This window comes from Apostichopus japonicus, chromosome 20, assembly GCF_037975245.1.
Source record: "Apostichopus japonicus isolate 1M-3 chromosome 20, ASM3797524v1, whole genome shotgun sequence".
NCBI lineage: Eukaryota > Metazoa > Echinodermata > Holothuroidea > Aspidochirotida > Stichopodidae > Apostichopus > Apostichopus japonicus.
The window spans coordinates 26,726,243-26,748,743 of record NC_092580.1 but is presented as its reverse complement, the minus strand read 5'-3'; the positions used below and the strand labels follow the sequence as shown (position 1 = coordinate 26,748,743).

At 36.7% G+C, this 22,501-nt stretch overlaps 1 protein-coding gene across 4 annotated transcripts in view; it reads left to right on the top strand.

Annotated features, from left to right (window-relative positions):
- Positions 1 to 255: 255 nt before the first annotated feature.
- Positions 256 to 22,501, top strand: part of LOC139961535 (uncharacterized) — a 71,809-nt gene continuing 49,563 nt past the window's right edge. Inside the window, exons 1-6 of one of the 4 annotated variants that reach the window (XM_071960776.1) lie at positions 256 to 412; positions 6,687 to 6,744; positions 7,499 to 7,654; positions 8,199 to 8,405; positions 9,491 to 9,646; positions 10,274 to 12,310. In XM_071960776.1, coding sequence (XP_071816877.1) covers positions 6,687 to 6,744; positions 7,499 to 7,654; positions 8,199 to 8,405; positions 9,491 to 9,646; positions 10,274 to 10,542 — 846 coding nt within the window. In that variant the 5' untranslated portion in view covers positions 256 to 412 and the 3' untranslated portion in view covers positions 10,543 to 12,310. Of the gene's footprint in view, positions 413 to 1,870; positions 2,191 to 6,686; positions 6,745 to 7,498; positions 7,655 to 8,198; positions 8,406 to 9,490; positions 9,647 to 10,273; positions 12,311 to 22,501 lie in introns of those variants that run through there. The other 3 variants (XM_071960777.1, XR_011790909.1, XM_071960774.1) reach the window with 3 other exon arrangements.

The following is a 22,501-nucleotide window of genomic DNA, read 5'->3' as shown; positions in this document are numbered from 1 at the left end:
CACAAACTTAAGGTAAGACTGAAATTGATTTTAATATGTATCGGTGAATACTTAGGCCAACAGATTGCTTTGAATTTGATCATTCAAAATTTGCAAAACAGCTTTACCTTTCTTTGGTGTTGAAAATGATTATTTCTTAGCATCCTCATTCTAACACATACTTGTAACATTGAAAAGAAGGCGTGCGTGAACTAAATTATAAATCTGACTCACCTTACTTTTTTGGGCATTTGTCTGTAAACTTGGCATTAACTGATTGGACGATATTATGGGCGGAGTCTTAAGAGAGTTGTTCAAAATTACTTGCTTAGTGATTGCGTACCTCAGTTATTCATTCCGCTAACAGACTGTAAGCAACGAGATTCCGTTAAACTTAAAACTGTAGTGCGAGGATTTGCAAACCAAACTTAAGGTAAGACTGAAATTGATTTTAATATGTATCGGTGAATACTTAGGCCAAACGATTGCTTTGAATTTGATAATTAACAATTTGCAAAACAGCTCTACCTTTCTTTGGTGTTGAAAATGATTATTTCTTAGCATCTTTATTACATAGAAACATGGAAAGGAACAAAGAAATGATCCATTGTTAATAACTTCCAAGTCAATTCCTCGTTGTTCATTTATGTAGAGAAAAACCCGTTGTGTGTACACACATCCACATGAGGGTATTTCTGAAAGGGATAGAGTTAATTGAAGTAAAGAAAGAATGGATTTACAGTTTGTATTTGATCATTCCCAGTTTGAAAATTGTTTCGGAAAATATTCAAACTTTAACGGAATAATGAATCACTTAAAAAGTTATGTTTATCAGGTCAAAGTTGGCTTAGTTTGACCAATTGCGATAACATATAACGTATATTTCATCTATTTGGCGAAATATGTGCACTCACTCTTAGAAGCTACTTAAATTAGTACGTTATTAAAAGGCAGCCCAAGTACAGAAAGTGGGACACATGCAACTATTAGGCTATTAACATAGTTTGGTTCTTTTCACTTGGTAATACTAATCCTGAATGTAAGTTTATGACAGAATACATAAAGCTAATAATGGATAATACATGGTGACAAATTGACTACTATCATAAAATGGAACATGCTTTAAAAATGACATATTGAAAGGAAGATATATGTGAATGACTTTACAAGCCTAGCTATGAGACTATGTTGACATTGACATTGACAAAAAGCAAAGCTGTCCGGATAGGTCATCCTAGGTTCGCAAAGATGATACTTACACAACAAATTAAAATGGATATCAAGATACTACTGGTTCTTACATTGCCATGGTTTCCAATTTTGGCATTTATGCAAATGTTGGTGAAGTGAACGTTGTGAACGTAACGTTTAGAATTTTTTAATTCAACTGTTTGGATTCTGGGGCTAATGAATTTGCACATATATGGGCACTTATAATCATAGCACGAAACACGACATATGACAATTTATTTCGACATATGTCGATTTCTTTCAAATATGTGGATTTCTTTTAATCAGAGCTCTAATAAATAACATGTGACAATGGTCGCCCAATGAGAGCAAGAGAAACCGACACATGTCAATTTAATTCGACATATGTTGATTTCAGGATGGCACGCTAGGCGCATCATAGAAGGTACTCTCTGTTGTGGGGTATACCTTACTGCACTACAGTTTTGTACTAAGATAATTGAAACCTTCCCGCACACTGTAGTGAAGGTGCCAACATGTCACTACCGCTCTTTGTAAGCCTGCGTTAATTCATGTCAGGTATCTCTCTTATTACTGTCATATGTATTACTTCATTGTATTATCCCTCTTTTGTCGTTGCATTTACGTCTCTTATACCTCCTTTGAAAGATATATACATAGAGACAAAAAACTAAAACTGAAACTACCATACCAATAACTTCTAACATTGTACATGTATACGCACATCAAACATGGAAAATAAGGCGTACGTGAACTGAAATATAAAATCAAACTTACATTCCTTTTTGGGCATTTGTCTGTAAATTTGGCGTTAACTGATTGGACGATATTATGGGCGGAGTCTCAAGAGAGTTGGCTAATGGACACGTGATCAAAATAATTCACCAACTCGCTTAGTGATTGCGTAGCTCAGTTATTCATTCCGCTTAGAGACTGTAAGCAGCGAAGTCCCGTAATACCTAAGACTACAGTGCAAGGATTTGTCAAACAATTTTAAAGGTAAGACTGAAATTGATTTTAATATGTATCTGTGAATATAAGCCCCGTAAGATTGCTTTGAATTTGATAATTTTTTTTGGCAAAACAGCTTTGCCTTTCTATGGTGTTCAATATGATTATTTTTCATGCATCAACATTACAAAGAAACTTGGAAAAAAACAATGAAATTATCCATTGTTTATAATTTCCCAGTCAATTTCCCATTGTTCATTTACTTAGGTTGAAACTCGTTTAGTGTACACACAGCCTCATTAGGGTATTTCTGAAAGGGATAGAGTAAATTGAAGTAAACAATGAATGGATTTACAGTTTGCATTTGAGCATTCCCAGTCAAAGTTGGCTCAGTCGATCGATTACGGTACCATCTTAGTGTATATTTTATCGGTTTGGCAAAATTTACGAGCTCACCGTTATAGGAGCTACTTTAAGGTTGTTAGAAGGCACCCCGAGTACAGAAAGTGTGAGTTTTGGGAAGTAATGAAGAACATATAGTAACACATTGATAGAATTTGGGTGATAAGTTGAGAGATTTACTCCATGAGAGCAGTTTAAACGATCTGGAACAAGTACATAATAAATGTCATCTTCTTGCACCATTATGCTACTTTTTGAGACTATTAGGATCGTGTGTTCGTTCTATATAGTGTGTAATTCATCTTTATGATATTTTCAACTGAACCAATGCTTATTGATCCCAGACGTATTACTATAGTATTATTAGATATAAATTTAAGATAAATCTAAGATAGATTGAACTTTATTAAGTTAACATCATAATACGGATAAGTTAAAGCCTTGTAGAAAAGAACACGATCACAAACTTGATTAGAACGCATGGCGTAGCATCCAATTCATATGGTATCGATACAAATGAGGCTAATATGCAAAAATACCCACGAACGCATATGCGTCACCTAGGCAAGCTGCGACAGGGTTGGGGGAGGGTGCTGCAGGGTTGTTGACAGTTTTAACAAAATTTACGTTTTTCCCGACACTGTCTATGCACTGAACGATTACAAAGGGCGAGGTAGGCAAATGCTAGCCTTCCTCGGACTGACTTATGAATAGATAGGAACCTTTATGGAAGGAGGCCCTTTGCCTGGCGGAGTGGTTTCCCCCCGACTTAATGTTCTAGCGATTACAAGTTTTATTCCCCGTGAATGGGATTGGAGGCGTAGCATAGCCCCGCGTCACTTGTGCTACAACGATAAGACGAATTTTGGAGGCTGATGCTTGTCTAAAACTTGCTACATTACAAAATATCCGTGACGTAATCTCTGGACTCAAACAATACTTCTGTTCAAAGAATAATTGAATTTAGAGGAATGCGTATATTTTAGCACACTGTTCTCGAGCTAAACCTGCGGACAGGTATATGCAAATGTACATGTTCGTGCATGCGTTATGACTCCCATGCTGTAGTTCTTTGCTTGTAACAAGCACGCTTCAACATATTATGATTATGATTATGATTGTGACTTCGAATGACATTTGAATAAACATGTACCCAACATCCAAACATAGATAAATTATGTAATCAGAGTTAAAACTCTTTGGATATCGCATTAGGCCTTGCAGACAACACACCATATGATATCATATGACGACCTATAGACCACCATAAACTTTACCTTAATGATAATTCAATTTATTTCTAACCAATATCAAAGTTGTAATTTCAAGAATGACAACAAATAGAAAATCCATGGAATTGCATTATATGCATCCCATAATTTCGTTATCACAATGTTACCAAGCACACTCAGAACGCAACCTGGAAAGCAACCAGTAAAACAGTATGTGAAATGAGCAGTGACTAGTCAAGCTCATCACGAAATGTATTGATAATCTCAAATTCTGTTTCACTTTCGTTTTGGGCGAGAAGAGCATGTAAGAGGAAATATGTCACAATTGAAACTTCATAGTGTTGACTATGTTTTCACGTTTTACATTATAAACAGATGTACACATTCATTTTCTGTGAAGATAGTTCTGATAAATTTTAAACCATTTAAGTGTAAACACAAACCAGCAAATTGTGAACTTCAATTTCATGTGAGCTCTTAAGTCTCGTGCACAGCATCCAATACCCTTGGCTTCGACACAGAGTCCCAAACCATATACACTTACAATGTTTGAGTCATCGATATATTTTGTTCAATTTCTCAAAGTTCCCACAATATAATCTAGTTGGCCTGTCCCCCGCTTTTAAACTGTGTATAGGAGCATTGTTAAGCTGCGTTACAGAAGACAATGAAGCCATTTCCTTCTTGGGGAGTGCCCACCAGAAGAAACGATTCGTAACTGCTGAAGCATATTAAAGTAAATACTAATTAAGCTCTTCTATAAGCACTTGAATAGATAGGAATCTCTAAAAAGAAACGAAAAGTTCCCTTTTTATGCATTACATTATATTAAAAACATGTTATGCATCACAGTCTAAGATATTGCCAAAGTACAAGGTAGGCAGTAAGTTCCCCTGGCCGGTCCCCCGCTATTAAACTGTGTATAGGAGCATTGTTAAGCTGCGTTACAGAAGACAATGTAGCCATTTCCTTGTTGGGGAGTGCCATTCAGAAGCAACGATTCGTAACTGCTGAAGCAAATTAAAGTAAATACTAATTAAGCTCTTCTATAAGCACTTGAAGTAGATAGGCATCTCTAAAAAGAAACGAAAAGTTCCTTTTTTTATGCATTATTTCATCATTTTATATTATAATAAAACATGTTATGCATCACAGTCTAAGATATTGCCAAAGTACAAGGTAGGCAGTACATTTTTGTATTGCTAAAAGCATCTGATGCAGCTATGGTAATATTGCTCAATACGATACGTGTTACTCAGTATAAGGTAGTATAGCCCAAACACACGTTATGCGGTACGTAGTTTTATTGTCCAATATACATTACGAAGTAAATGGTAGTATTGCAGTGTATGGTAGTATTGCCCAAATGTATGTTTTGCAGTATATGTTTGCATTACCCATGCATAACACATTATGAATTATATGTTAATATGGCCTAATACATGTTATTTATCACACAGTAGTCTTGCACAATACAAGTTATCGCATACATGGTGGTGTTATTTTATACCTGCTATGCAGTGTGTGGTCATAATGATCAATACGTGTTATCCAGATTATGGCAGTATTGCCCAAATACTTGTTATTCAGTATATAGTTGTATTGCCCAATACTTGTTTGTTGTATAGGTAATATTGCTCTATATATATATTATGTGGTATTTTCCAATACATGTTATACAGTTTCTGGTTATAATGCCCAGTACATGTTATCCATATATATATATATATATATATATATATATATATATATATATATATATATATATATATATATATATATATATATATATATATATATATATATATATGTTATGCAGTATATGCTAGTACTGTCCTAATACACATTATGAAGTATATGGTAGTATTGCCCAACACAGTTATGCATTTTATGGTAATTTTGACCAATATGTTAAGCATGATAGGTAGTGTTGACCAATACATGTTATACACTATTATATTATTGCCTTTTACATGTTATTCAGTAGGTTGTACTGCGCAATACATATAATATAGACGGCTTATGTGGTAGTATTCCTCGATACTTTATGAACTTAGACATTTGTCAAATGTTTCGGTTTACGTTAATTAGGTTCACATATTACCAGATTTGGACATTTGATGTCGGAGATCATCAAAGCTATCAATTTGATTCGGAGCTGTTTATTCATCTGTATGAATCTCAATTCCGTCTATAACATAGTCAATAAAATAACGATGTTGATTGTGTGGTCAATGTCTACTAAAATCAAATAAAAAATACATACACTAATATTTTTATCGTGCGTAAATATGATTTCTACATAAAAAAGAGAACCATTTACATCAGAAAACAGATGTTTTATTAGAAGTGAAATAAATTTCTTACAATTAGTCATTTTGACATACTCATTAACCCCCAGTTCAAATGTTTACATTCTTCAAACAATATGTGGTATTGTAACTACGTATCGACCCCTAGCTACTTCAACAATTTTAGTAACATAATGCTTACTAAATAATCTACTTTGTTTACATTGCTCTTTCAATGGAACATTGCAAGCATTTGTGGTACTATATAGAATATATTCTAAATAATATTTTGTCAAATCAATAATGTAGTGGACTGCATTTTAAGAATACATCTGTGTAGTGTATCTGTGTAGTTGTTGCCATTGATGGAAACTGCACTCCAGATTATGCTGTTTATTGTAATCCAACTGTTTTGAGAAACTGTAATTTCTCTTTACCTTCTTCGTCAAAAGGCCCTTAAAGTTGAAAATGACATATACATTTATGTTGTGTCAAAACCTTGATGACGTAATGAGGAAGTAATAATCACACTGACCTTTCAGTATTAATCAATACCATGGTAATTGGCTACCCGAGAACTTAACAAATTAAGTTGCGCATTATTTCTTTATCTCTACAGATGAAAATGACAACGATGCTTTTCACACTTTCAACCATCTGTGGTCTTATATTGACAGGTGAGTGTGCTTTTATCAATGTTATTCTTTTTAAAACAAGTGGCACTGGTAAATGTAAATATTCTCATGGATTTAATCAATTTCCGTAAAACCGATTAAAATGATCCTGTATTTTCGTGTCCGAGACGACATAGAGTCAAGATGAAGCCGTTTTGCGGACCCTAGGGTGGGGGTCAGGGGTTCGAGATCCCAATTTTACAAAACCTCAGACTTAATACGGATCGTCGTGGATATTCTGTGGACAGATGGAAGTTCACCCATTTTCTTCTCTGTCCGCCAACTGTCTCTGGAGGTTCATGAGTCATGAGACATATATATTCCCCAAATTTCTTATTATATCCCTTTAATCCTGTCTAATTTTCTAATTGTATTAAACGCATGGATAAAGCATATGATAACGTTAATATGACGGTACAATCTGCAAAGAAACAAACAATACATGTTTGTCTTCAACCGTACGAACTGCAACCCTGGACACAATTCCCTATTATAACATAGATTAACCCACTTAAACTAATTAACTAGTAGCCTAACTATACCGTGACACCAGAATTCAATTATTTTATAAGTTTAAAAGTTTAGGTAAATTTCCAATTAAGAGACTAACAACGAGGGAAACTTCAGAAAATATGTTATTTACATTCCAAGCAGATTTTAATTACAAGCATCATTTTAATATTGTAAACGTACCCGCTTGGCGTCTATTTTAGTGATCCTTTATCGATTTTGTTGTTGTTGCTATTGTCATCTTCAGCTAGTGCATTGCAATGTTACGAAGCCACAACGTTTCAATGTGGGGATCACGACGCGATCTACGACGAAGTGTGTGACACGTTTGATAGTGCTGCGCAACCAAGTCAGCAAGTCACCTGTCCTGACAAATGTGCTATAGTCAGCGTTACCAACAGCTGTAAGTGTGTCCTATATATTGTATTTAACGTTAAAAGTACGACCTTGTGGATACTTGTTAGTGTTCATATTGCAAAATGTGCGTGCAAGGTACGTTCCAACAGCTATTACAATATGTCAGATATTGATCTTTAAAGTATTCTGAGAGTAAGTGTCGGATCTGGAATGCTCTGCTTACAGGATATCTTTAGGCCGAAAATGATTTTTTATATGTTTCAGACTGTCCGGAAATAAACACTGCTATACGCCCAGCTTGTGTTTCTAAGCAAAATGATAGAGGTATTTTTTTATTTGTGATGCAACTATAACGACTCGACATTTATTCCCACTTTTCACCTAATTTTGATGTGTTTCTTGCCAGCTCAAAAGTAATTAATGTTTATATTGATACATTTTGTACTAAACATTGAATACCTTCTTTCCCTGGGCTCGTGGATATATTCAACGTAGCTGTGTCGCTTCTTTCATCATTTTAATCTAAGAGTCAATCTCGCAGCTAGAAATGAATTGTATATATATAATTGAATACACCTTGTACGTTTCAGATCAAGGCATGTTTCAACTTCACACTACCGTTGCAACTTGCAGTTCTGGAAGTAACGGTTGTATGGATAAGGACGAATTGGAAGCTCAAAATCCTGAATTAAACCAACAGATCATGGATTCGGAAGCAATGGGAATCACCGTAGAAAGTGTCGAGGCCTGCATTTGTGGAGAAAATCTCTGCAACAGCGCTATGAATTTGGCTTTCGGTTAGTGTATTAATGGTTGACGCATTTGTTAGATCACTTCTCATTTACAGGCTACGAAAGAAGCAAGAGAAATTCGTACCTGCGAAATAAGTCACCTTTTAACATTTTATACACAGAGTTTATGACTATATTTGTAAGTAGTGTCAGGAGTTCCTAAAACAGTTCCGTATAAAGAGATATTCCGATCAAACACCATGTACAACAACCTTATAACCAATAGTGCCCCTAAATAGGTATACACGGTCTATTAAATGTACACCGTTGTGACTGCCTAAACATTTCCTTACTCCAGTAAAGTTGATTACAATTGGTGATGGTCTGTGGTGTCATCTGGGCAGATATTCTTCAGAATCTTTACTTAGACTGTCGCATTATTGTTGCTGATGTATCCTTGAAACCTGATACAGTTGAAATGTTTGGTTAGATGTCAATGTAATGTTCTATAGTTTACAAAATAAATCATCAAATTGCGACTCTCTTTAACAAATATGATTGATATATTATAGAGCGAAACAAAGACATTTTCAGCTCATTTGCCCTGATGACATCATACATTACCGAGGTATATATATATATATATATATATATATATATATATATATATATATATAAACATACACACACACGCAGGTGTGTTTTACATTCAGACCGAGGACCCCATTGTTATTTCCATTGTCCAAATCCACGTACCCTAACCTTAATAATATCCCATAACAATAGAATTCTTTCGAGAACGTGGTGAATCTTTAGAATTCACATCCGAGGACCTGGAATTCTTTTGTTCAAGTCCTCGGTCAGAATACAAAACAAGTGCACACACACACACACACACACGCACACACACACACATATATATATATATATATATAAACATATATGTATATACTATGTACCTTTGCTTTGTAGGAATTAACAAAGCATGTTGGCTCTCTGTTCTTTTTTACTTGTTTCATTCACTAAACAATAGTAGCATATCCTTTGATTTCTTGTTTCAATTACAAAACAATAGTAACTTATCCATTTTCTTCTTGTTTCAATCATTAAACAATTTTTACATATCCTTTGTTCTCTTGTCTCATCTTCAGTAGATGGATCGCGATGCTATGAAAGTTCCTCATTTGTATGCGGTAGTCATGATTCCACCTATGACGCTGTTTGCAACGTCTTTGCTGAAGGTAACCAACCACAGTCAGAAGTATCGTGCCCAGGCAAATGTGGTTTGGTTACCGCCTCCTACAGTTGTTAGTATACATTTGATTTCCTTCTACCATTAATCATAAACCATGCATCCCGTAAAAGAAATAAGCTCTTCATTGAAAGCTGTAGCTCACAAATGTTAGACTACAGTGGAAAAGACTTTCTTTTCTTAGTAAGTCTCAAAGAAAGCGATGACCATCTTCGACATCCAGCTGTGCTCCAACGCGGAGACGGTTGAGATGGAGAGAGGTTAGTGTGGTTTAGCTCTTAAATACTAATTATATTTAGTGTATTAATGGTTGACGCATTGGTTAGATCACTTCTCATTTACAGGCTACGAAAGAAGCAAGAGAAATTCGTACCTGCGATTTAAGATAGTAAACCCCCACCCACTGTCCCCTCCGATCTAACACAGTTCCTGTTTCAACTAAAGGCAAATCATATTCTCACTCTAAGTCTAATAGAACCACTTAAGCCCACCTTTAAAGTGGTTCCCACCCCACCCCACCACACCACACCAACCCCCTCATATATATATATATACGTATACCCGCCCCCCCTCTTCCCCTAGTGAATAAGGTATGTTATGGCAATACAAGTCACAATATAGCAAGACAAAATACATTTCGCTTTGCCGATTTTTAATATTAACAATTGCGTTCATCTTTCAGATCAAGGCTATTTTGACGTTGACTTCACCTTGGCAACTTGCTCTGCAGGAGCTGACGGGTGCCTGGACGAAGCACAACTGGCCGCCCAAAATCCAGAACTAGAGGAGCAAATTAAAGCTTTAGAAGCCGGTGGTCTTAGCGTTAACGACGTTTATGCTTGTACTTGCAGTGGGGATCTCTGTAACAGCGCTTTGAACATCGCTACAAATCCAGTCGTAGTCTTTTTCTCGATGATGGTCGTTATCCTCCAAGCTTTCTTCTTTAGTTAGATTTTTAACTAGTACATATGTCTTCGATATGACTGGCGTACATACTGTTTATCCGTAGTTCAACTTGTGGTCTTGCACAGAGGCGGTGGGATGAGCTTCGGACTGGGGTGCGAGGGGTGGGGTTCACAAACGTCTCGGAGCGAAATCCGCAAAGTTCATTTAAAAACGATCCGACATAATAGACCACCTGTGCTGTACATTCTGTACCATAGATTCCAAAATTTCAATAGGGTTTTGTTTCTTACCCAAAAGGGCACTGTTTAATTACAATGTCTTTGTAATTTATGATCAATTTACTACAATGGGTAATTTCACAAACAAAACAAAAGAGCCACTTTTCATTGGTGATAAGGAGCTGCTCTATTCAGGTACTTTATTTAGGTCACATGGAACTGCACCTCCTTCTTGCACCCCCTCCCCCGATTCCATCGCCTCTGTTCATGATAACCATTTTATATTCGTACATTAACGATCTTTCTATATAGTCTTCTGTCAACTCTTCGACTTTCATAACTAGTCTTAGTTAACATATAATGATTTATTGATTTATGATGCTACTCCGCAGAGTAACACCTCGATAAAGGTTCGGACGGAGGTGGGCGTCGGAGAGAGTACAACATGTAAATTTATTGCAAATGTTATCACTGAATATTAGCAGCAATAGCAGAGCTGACATCGGATTATGATTATTATGAGTAACCAGTAAAACATCAGCCTAGGAAGACTGCTGGAGGAGGGTGATGACTGAGAAAATGTGTTTTGTTTAATTTGTTTTCGAATGAGAGGCGTTTATTGATGTAAGCCCTTAGAGAGTTAAAACGTAATATACTGTATGATTAATCTGTTGTCCCAGGGGCGGCGATTTGTTTCAAATATTGGAAGGGGGGGGGGGGACATTTGCTTGGTTGCAGGCGAATTACTATCAAAGCGGAGCGCCACCATCGGTTGGCGCGCAGCGTACAAGAAATTTTTTGGTTTGATAGCCCCCCCCCCCCCCAGATCACCGGAAATGGCACTTCTCGGGCTTGAAAATGACCAACCAGATGTACACTTTTGCCTGAGAACCAAGTTTTTCCCAATAGTTTTTTTTTTTCATAACTTTTTTCAAGATTGTCACCAGTCACACTTCATGTTCGACCTCATCGCATCTCCTGTGGATCATTGCTTTTGTAGGTTATTCTACGTAACGTCCCACAATACCCGTCAGCCCCACTTTTCAAGGTTTTAAGCCCATTATTTGTTCAGAATTTGAATTATAAATTCACTTCAAAACATACCCGTAATGTTGCACAAAAATTCATCTATGGACAACCAATATTGAAATACCACCTTCAACCCCTCACAGACCGGTCAAAATTGCACGAGTAGAGGGAAGTATGATGTAGAATGTTGGTCAAGGAATTTTCAAAAATTCAGACACAGTTAATATCTTGGTGTACATATATCAAACCTCTTATAACAGCTACTATAAAATTATACCCCCCCCCCTTGGCTACGGGCCTGCGGTTAGAAATCTTTTAGGAAACAGGCCAAATGGAAACCCAGTGAACCCATATCGATGTGGATCATATATATGATTGTACGTACTTACGCTCATACACAAGAGATGTACAGACATTATGATAATAATCATGAGTGACAACATGCTATACGGTCAGTGGTCACAGAAACGACCGCGAAGAGTCATTTACCTCATGCAGCATGTGTTGGATGAAGTTTTAGCCACCGCAAAATATGATTTGGATAAATAATCTCACGCATTATTTTCTATTTATAGCCACACACAAAAATCATGCCACCAAATATTGGGGGGGGGGGGGAACAATAGTTACTATTAGATATACCGTATATTCCCACCTAATATATATATATATATATATATATATATATATATATATATATATATATATATATATATATATATATATATATATAAAGCCCTATTTTCCTTTTTCATCGGCAAACCAAATTTCATTACGGATGCGGTCCGTCTAGGTAATCATTTCGAAAAAAAAAGTAAAAACTATACTTTCGGTTATATATAGTAACAAATTGTGACACGGTTAGACAGGCGCCATGCGAGGGACTTGCCAGGGAGGGGCGAAGCTTGTAGGCAAACTATCTAAGCGTGGCGCCACCATAGGTTGGCGCGAAGCGCCAAAGAAAATTTTGGCCGAAAATGCCTCCCAGATCGCTGGAAATGGCACTTCCCAGGCTTGGTAAGTTGCATCTAAGCATTTTCTATTTTGAAATTACTAGCGATATCATAAAAAATATGCTAAAAAGAACTATCCCTCCAAATATTGGGGGGGGGATATTAGATACTATATCTCCCCACCTAAAATATCTCCCCCCTCCCCATTTGAAAGAATTCTAGCTATACTTGTCGGCAAAGAAAAAAATACCCTTTAACTAGTCAACCTTGTACTCCATGGTAGCAATAAAACATACCTTTTCGAGATTCGAGATTCATTTGATGTCACCAGTTGCCACGATAGTTAACCCTTGTAAGAAAACTTACTCACCAAGTACAATCTCATTTCTCAATAGTGAGCACCACGACATGGGTACTAGCGTGTTAGAACTATCCTTTTTTGGGGGGGTGAGGGGGAAAGGTCACGTGAGGTGAGTGCAGTGTTGAAATGTGCCCGGGGTATTGAGGCTACTTTCTAAAAGGTCATTTGACGTCCAACGTAGAATAATTAAAAACCTTGCAAAGCAGCTAACTCAACTGTACAGTTCATCTATCAATTTGAAGTAAAGAAAATACCAAATTTGCGAATTTTTTTATTGTTTGTTCTCATGATGATCACATTGCTCAGAGTTTGCACAGATGGAAAACAGTTCTGGAGTAATCCATAGAAACACAGGGTGAAAAGGTTAAGCCTGTTTAAATCGCTATTTGAATCGGCGTACTGAGGCTCAGCACAACTGGTTCATGCATGCCAAGCTATCTCTTTGGATTTCGGTGGCCTTAGGAACAGTTCAGTCGAGATCACTATCTCTGTCACATAATTAGCCATTTTGTGGGGAGTGACCTGTGATTTTGTCAACGAATGTCCAACGGATTGAATAACCATGTAGTTTTCATTCATTAGTTTTGCGAAGCAAGGAACCTATGCATTCAACTTGGCGTGTGTGAGGGTGTTTATGTGGGTGTATGCGTGTATGGGTGCGTGTGGGTGCGTGTGTGTATGTGACGCTTGGTTTGTGTACACGATATCTCAATAAGGAAATGACGTATCATGATCAAACTTGGTGGGTGGATAGCCCATAGTAAGAGGAAGATCCCGATTGTTTTGGTGCCCGCAAAGGTCACCAAAGGTCAGTTAGATGCCAAAAACCAATATATTGAAAACAGCAATAACTTCCATTGACAGGGTCCGACATGGGTGTCGTTATTTTGAAATGTGATAAGACTCTTTGTGCTCTATAGAGGAAACCAACTTCCGCTTCAATTGGACACCCGGTTCTCAAGTTATGAGGGGCCAAAGGTTGGTTTGATGTCTTAGTAGCAATAACGTGTGTGTATTTTAGAGCACATACACATTTTAGTAGAGGTTTCACATCATCGAGGGGACTATTTAAAAAAAAAACCCATTAGGTCATCGAAGGTCATTCAAGGTTGCTTATGTGCAAAAAACTGCCAACTTATGCAAATTTTTGCAACAACTTCTAGTCACGAAGTCTGACATGGCTGATAAATTGGGACAAGTTGTGAATGAAGTAGGGGTTCGTTTTCCAAGATAATCGTGAAGTGATCCAAGGTCACCAAAGGTCAATTATAGGTCAAAATGTGTTGTTTCTGTGCAATAACTTGTGAAACTCCCACTGACAGGGTCCTACATGGTTAATATATCAGGAGTAGTTGTTAATGGGGTGAGGGATCGTTTCCAAACATAACGGTTATGTGATCAAAGGTCAATTATGGGTCACAAAATAGTTATTTTGCAATTACTTGAGAACAAAATGTCCGTCAAGGTTGGGAGTTAAGCTATTGTAATCCATAAGTCGATCCGCATCTAGGTGACCTTTGACCTCAGGTTGACCTCCGATGACCCTTATCAGTTTTTTTTTGGTTATTTGATTTGTTGTGGCTATAATCGGATGTCAAAGCTACCTTCCGATCAAAATATATATGTGATAGTGAGTACGCTGACAGCTACACTGCCGTGTTTTATCGATTCAGCCCCTCATAACTTGAGAACCGGGTGTCCGATTGAAGCGGGAGTTGGTTTCCTATATATATAGCACACAGAGCTTTTTCATATATCAAAATATTGACAAACTTTTCTTTGTTTTGCCCCGTATCTCCTAACATGAGCATATTTTTTCAAAATTTAACCTTTGACCTTTTGACCTCACGGTCAGATGAAGTTTGACACACTGATTCCAAAAAGCAACACGACAAGTCTGTACGACCATCCTAACTGTACTTATTAAATAAAAAAAATGACCTCTGATAACTTTGCACACGAAGGGGCGCACAGGGGTCAACCAAGGACAATATTATTCTGTATATTAAACAACTATTTGCGCAATATTCATCAATGACTGAAATAAATAAATAAATTTATATATATATATATATATATATATATATATATATATATATATATATATATATATATATATATATATATATGTATATAACAAGGAAGGATCAGGACTGCAAGAAGAGTGCTCTATGCTATAAAAGCAGAGCCTAAACATATAAGTAAATGCCTTGGTAAGTACAGCTGTTACTCGGAGTTTCACGCCCTTAGGGTGGCGTTCGTCAGACAACTGAACAAATACTCTCTGCGCGGATATATTCTATGGGGAACACGAACCCTATTTCTTACGTGCACGGTTCATTGGTTTGAGCCTATTGTGGCGACACTTGGAGATGAATTCAGATCTCTTATTGAGTAAATGCGGGTTTTTTTGGGTGTTTTTTTTTAGGGTGCCCCCTTCGTTATTGAGTGGAGCGTACTTAAGCATTCCAATACCAGCATGCGTAGATCCGGTCAATGTAACCTCTGTATTGATGAAAAGCTTTGTATCCTCCTGTCCAAAAACCCGCATTTACTCAATAAGAGATCTGAATTCATCTCCAAGTGTCGCCACAATAGGCTCAAACCAATGAACCGTGCACGTAAGAAATAGGGTTCGTGTTCCCCATAGAATATATCCGCGCAGAGAGTATTTGTTCAGTTGTCTGACGATCGCCACCCTAAGGGAGTGAAACTCCGAGTAACAGCTGTACTTACCAAGGCATTTACTTATATATATATATATATATATATATATATATATATATATATATATAGAGGCAAACAGTTTTTCCGTTATTCCTATATATATGTATATATATATATATATATATATATATATATATATATATATATATATATATATATATATATATATATATATATATATATATATATATATATATATATATAAACAGTATTTTGACGCGAAAAACTTGAATTATCGGTATCAAACGTGGCATATTGATAATCCAAGTTTGTCGAAAGATATTCGAGGTTCATTGATCAAACAACTTATTGTTTCGACCGATAAATCCAGATTTATCGGTCGAAAATTCACGTCCATCAAGCGCAGGGTTACGCCCGGTAAAAATCAGGTTTTTACCGGTTTTTACCGGGAGGTTTTTCCCACCTATAAGTGGGAAAAACTGGGAAAAACCTCAAATTATATAGAACTCCTCAAAATTCATGTGGAACTTGTGGAGAAGCATAGAAACTACAAGAAAATGGCATCTTATGGTAGGGAGTTAGGTTACATCCAAAAAACAGCCACGTTTCTATAACTTTGTGTATTTACCCATTAGACTATTATAAATAATTCAAATAAATAATATATTGGATGCTCAAATCAACCAACTTTTTTTCCCTATCGAGATGCATAATTCCATAATCTAGAGGATGGGCAAGTATCAAACTGTTGGTGCCTCATAGGGCTATGGTTCGTCATATTATACATGTCACATAGTCTTGTTACATATATATATAATGCAACACCATCACAAAAACATGGAAAGTGAGCAAACATATTCCCAGTGTTACTTTGACAACTCGCTCGCCAAGTGGATCTCTCAAGTAACAATGAAAACTACATAGAGTGTACTCTGTTAAATTCTTGCAAACTACAGTATGAACTATGAACATGTTCTTGTGTCTTTAAATAAAAGTTACATGAAACTAAAAAATACCTGTATAGTGTTCAACCTGTCAAGCTCTGCATAACAATTTTGCAAAGTGAATATTAGCTGGGCCTCCAAAGTAAATAACTAGCGTTTAAACACATAATTCCCAGAACTCTAATGCCAGTGCCCAGTATCACCTCACCTGTCCACCTCAAAGTGTTTAATCCCTCATGCATGAAGTTGTATAATAATTGGACCATGTTTGCATCAAGGTAAACAGTTGGGTTGTGTGAATGGCTCGATAGGGTCATTGTGCGTTTAATACTTTAATTGGGCCCATGTGCCTTACATAGTTTCAAAGCAGTTTCTACTGAGCCCCCTGGATTGAAGTTCACCTCAATAGACTGTTGCCTACTGTATTAATTGAATGAACTGTCTGAGCACATGATAGGCCTGAAGACTTTAGGAGGGGTGATTTTCCCAGTGTAGACCTATAATGGTTTGGGCAATAGGCAATGCATACTGCTAAACAGATCGTTACAGAATAACTATACATGTGCAATATGAAAAATACTCTTCCACAAAAAGTAGAATTAGGTTGTGATAAAATAGCTCAAAATGAAGCTAAGAAACTCCCATATTCAATAACATATGCCTGTCATGAAACAATATCGTGCCTACTGATATAACCCTGCATATTACGGACAAGTAATAATAGTTTTCGAGACGGAGGCGGTTTTTACCGGTATATACCAGTTTTCCCGGTTTTTACCTGGTTTTTACCGCTTAGTGGGAAAAACAGGTTTTTTCCCAGGAAAATGCCAACCCTGATCAAGCGATAAACCAGGATTCTTGAAGTAGGCTAATTTAGCACGCTTTTACAAGGTACTATTCCTTCGACAATTTGAACGTCTCACGTTGTCTAATTTGCTGCAACAATAAGGTACTAATATACAAGAAAACGGTTTTTAGTATTTTACTGCCCTTGTCGTAATGTTGGAGAAATTTCAACTTTCACGGTTCAGGCGTAACATTTGTTGTATGTCTATGTTTATATGTTATAAATTGGGATTTTTTTAATAATATTATGTCAGCAATGAAGCGTATGTACCTCACATAATGCGTAAGTATGCATCGATTACGTAGGTGTGTATCGATTACGTAAGTATGCAAATCGAGGAAATATCCCCTTACGCTTAGGAAATAACACACATCGCCAACGATGACTAGGGATCACGATGCGATCTACAACACTGTCTGTGACTCGTTCGAAAGTGATGTGGAACCGAATCAGCAAGTCACCTGTCCTGACAAATGTGTTAAAGTCAGCGTTAGCAACAGCTGTAAGTGTGTCCTATATATTGTAATTAACGTTAAAAGTATGACATTGTGGATACTTGTTAGTGTTCATACGGTATAGTTCAACAAAATGTGAGTGTAGGGTATGTTCCAACAGCTATTACAATATGTCAGATATTGATCTTTAAAGTTTTAAGTAGAAGATCTGGAATATTCTGTTTACAGGATATCTTTAGGCAGAAATCGAACTTTGATATGTTTCAGACTGTCGGGAAATAAACAATGCTATTAGCCCAGATTGTATTTCTAAAGAAAAATATCGACGTATTTCTTTATTTGTAATGCAACTATAACGACTCTGTATTCCCACTCTTCATCTAGGTTCCATTTTATCTTGCCAGTATCAACAGTAATTAATGTTTATATTAATAAATTCTGTACTAAACATTTCATACAACCTTTGCCTGGGATTGTGGATACATTCCACGTAGCTGTGACGCTTCTTTCATCATTTTTCACTAAGAGTCAATCTCGAAGCTAGATATGAACTGTATATTATTGAATTCACCTTTAAAGTTTCAGATCAAAGCATGTTTGAAGTGCAATTTACCTTTGCAACTTGCACAGGGGGTGAAGAAGCTTCCAAAACGTGTGGGGGGGGGGGGTACATGTTGTATCAACATCAGAGGGGCATTTTCTTATACCACAACCACCAATCGTCATGCTATAAACCGATACACACCGGCCATATCACTTAAATATATATGATGTGTTAGTATGTTATCAATACTATTATGGTGCAAATGACTCTATCAACCTACATCTGTACTTCTGTCCATCTATGATTTATAACTTTCCAACAAAGTCCTCCTGTGTTCATTCCTTGAACAAAAGTCTTTAGCAACCTTTATTAAATCCAAGTCATCAGTCGGTCTTACTATGTGTACATTTACTAACATCAGACTGTTGTATCTGTTTTGTGACATTGTGCTGCTCAGATAATTCTTTAGAAGACGCTGTGTGGAGAACGATCTTTCAGCTGAATCCAAAAAATATATATGAATGAGATTTGCAAGTTCTGAATTAGGGCTGGACTTTTGGGCTTTTCACATCACGAAATTGCTGAAGAATCATACCCCTTAACAACCTAAGTTGTGCATCCAACTGCGGAAAATCAATGTCACTGGTGTATGTTTTCACAAGCTGATCTAATATCTTAAAGCTATGCCATTTGCTGCATATAGAATAATTTCCTCCATATGGGTTAGTATTGGATATGACCCTGCAGTAATTCCAGTGAATCTCCTTTGTAGCTCAGCAAGGCATGCATCAATAGCCTCAAAACTCTGGACACAGAAGTAGGATTTGGCATCATCAAGTATAGAATAATATCCTATTAGAATGAGCTGCAACATTGATTTTTTTATTTATTGAGATTGTTTATTTTTAACCGTGCTACAAAAAGATATGAGATTCCAGTTTAAAAAAGCATGTACAGACTAAAAAATAAATAATTAAACTTAAATATTAAATCAACAAAGGCTTAAGATATCCAAAAGACAGTTCTTCATCAAAGGGGCATATTTTATTTGCCAGTAGGGCACATTTGCTATTTTGGAAAAATCTGGCTTTCAGGTCAGTCTTTTTCCTTCTGCCAGCGTTCCTAATACAGTTCCGTATAAAGAGATATCCCGATCGAACACAATGTACAACAACCTTCTAACCAATAGTGTCCCTAAATATGTTTACACGGTCTATTAAATGTACTCCGTTATTCCTGGCTAAACATTGCCTTACTCTAGTAAAGTTTATTACAACTGGTGATGGTCTGTGGTTTCCGCTGGAGTTCAAAAAGAAATCATCAAAGTGCGACTGTTTTACACAAATATGATTGATATATTATATAGCGAAACAAAGATATTTCCGGCTCAATCGCCCTGATGGAATCATACATTACTAAACATACCTTCTTGATAGTAAATGCTACTAGGGTTTAGTTTTGACATAACGATTCAAAACAGTTTTTATCATCAGCCACCAGATGATCCTATTTAAATAAAGGACTTTGATGCAGCAACAGCATACAACACGAAAGAGGTGCATAGGACAATGCACTGTTAAATGCCTTCTTTTAAAAAGAAAAACCGGATAGTTTGTTAATAAGTAGGATTTGAATTAGAATCGTGGCAATCGATATTTCCTCTGCTTCGTATTTTACTTTCACTGGTTTATAGACGCAGAATGTTTGTCTAAGAACCGGGCTGCGAACTTTTTCCCCAAACAGGTTTGTAATTATGTGTAAATACACGCTCATGATTGGTCGGAAAAGTTACCTCATCACCATAGAAACCTTCATTCCGAGGTTACCAAAATGTATGCATCCATTCGTTGTAACGAACTCACGTATTGTACCAATTGCCGCTGTCATGTTTTGCGTATATTCATTCAAGACTCGTGGACTTGCGTCGTGAAGTTGATTTTAGTGTACCCATTCCACGAAACGAATTCCTATTGCAATAGAACGGCTCACGAATCTTGGATAACGTAAACACCAACCCAATAGAATGTAGCGTATGTATCATAAGTAAGGTCAACATGTGATCAAAGCATTAAAAGTAAAGTAAGGGCATTTGGAAGGAAACCCCGTAACTAGACTTAACTAGAAGTGTGAAAAGTCAATCAACAACAAACCTTAATCTGTTCAGCTTTAGCACCATGTTTCAGTGACGTCAATGAACTCATTCATACCCCCCGTGTATGTCTTCCAACTTCCAAATGATGGGTCCTTATTGATGCTGACGTCACGAGCACTCTGATTGGCTGAAAACCCCGTAATTGCAAACCTGTTTGGGGAAAAAAATCCGCAGACGAGATATTGTCTATTGTCTTCTGCAATTCAAAAGGTGTTACAAATGAAATTCACAATAAACTACAACATACCTAAGAAATACACTGTCTCTGTTTTCTCTTAATTGTGAAGTAAAAACGAGTTTTGAGATTGGGAAGAAGCTGACATATATTCTGTAAACGTGATGGAGTGTACTGTGCTAACGGTTTCGCAAACAGGACATGGCGTAGTACCTGGAATATTCAAACATTCAGAAGAATCTTTTCTGGAAGTTGGATATTGACACCGCATTGTGAACTCATTATAAATACCACTAATACCATACCAATCTCAACTTTAGAAAATATATTTTTGAGGGGACGGTTAAATACATTTTGTATTGTTTGTATGGAATGTACAATGCGTTGTCAATATCTAATAATAGAACAATATGTCATGTAAAAAATATGTTCAATAATATTATCAAAGGAAACGAAGAAGGCCCACTTGAAGAAAAACTATACTTGAATGACAAGTCTCATTTGCTTTCTATTATGATTATCATGCAAAGTTCACATGTGAGAATCCGCCCTTTAGTAGCACGGACGTTCACTGATGGACACTGGCCGTTTCTGCACCATTCCAGGTTATTAGTTTGGAAAGTGAGCTTGTATATTACGTAACTATTTCCCTCGCAAGTAGCGTGATTCACCTTAGCCATGCACGCAAATTAAACATAATTTTTACGTTTGATGATTGTTTAAATATTTTAAGAGCCTTAGCTGGATCATTTATACCATATTTAGTGGTCGAATTAACCAATTTGATGCAGTATTCATCAAAATAGGTCAGTTTGAGATGTTAAATTCTGATCTGAACGTTCAAATTGTACCGATCTCTCAGCGTGCACCCTCCCTAGAAGAAAAACCCGCGTATTCAGTTGCGGCGCGACCAGCGAAACCCGGCGATCGTGAATCTGATGCACTACAGCGTTGTAAACACTTTGCCTTGGTCTAAAGATTTGGTCGCTATCAAGTTAAAATTGGAATTAAATGCCCTTATTTGTGTCTTGGCCCTTTGATCAAGTAGAATGGTACAGAAAAGACTTTGATTGAAGAGGTGAGTACTACGCTATGTAGCCTAGAACTTCTAGTTAGAACTATGCTACGCTATCTAGCCTAGGCCACAGGCACTCGTAACGTTATGTAGGTGTATAGTATATAAACACGGAGATTATATTCTATACACCTACATAGCGTTACGAGTGCCTGTGGCCTAGGCTTGCCCTGTATCACAATCACATCACTCCAATCCTTGTTTCGTTTCAGGTTTGACAAACTTACTAATTAATACTAGGCGAAGCGTAGTCGAAACGTTAGTAAAGATTATCTAAAATGTTAGGCCTAAAAGATTCAAATGCTAAGGAAGCTTAGATATAGGCTAGGTTCTATGCCTTTGTTTATGTTTTGCATCCGCGAAATTTGTAGCCATGCGCATCACAGTATTTTTTGTGTATTATAGCATAGGCCTAGCCTAATACTAATAGTTATACTACTGAGAACACTAGCCGAGGCCTACTTGTAGTTGTATTGCAAGAACTACAGTACAAGCTTAGTCTAGAACTACAAGTAGTGTGAATGAGTTAAACAATGTTTGGACAAGTAAATACTTTAAGCATT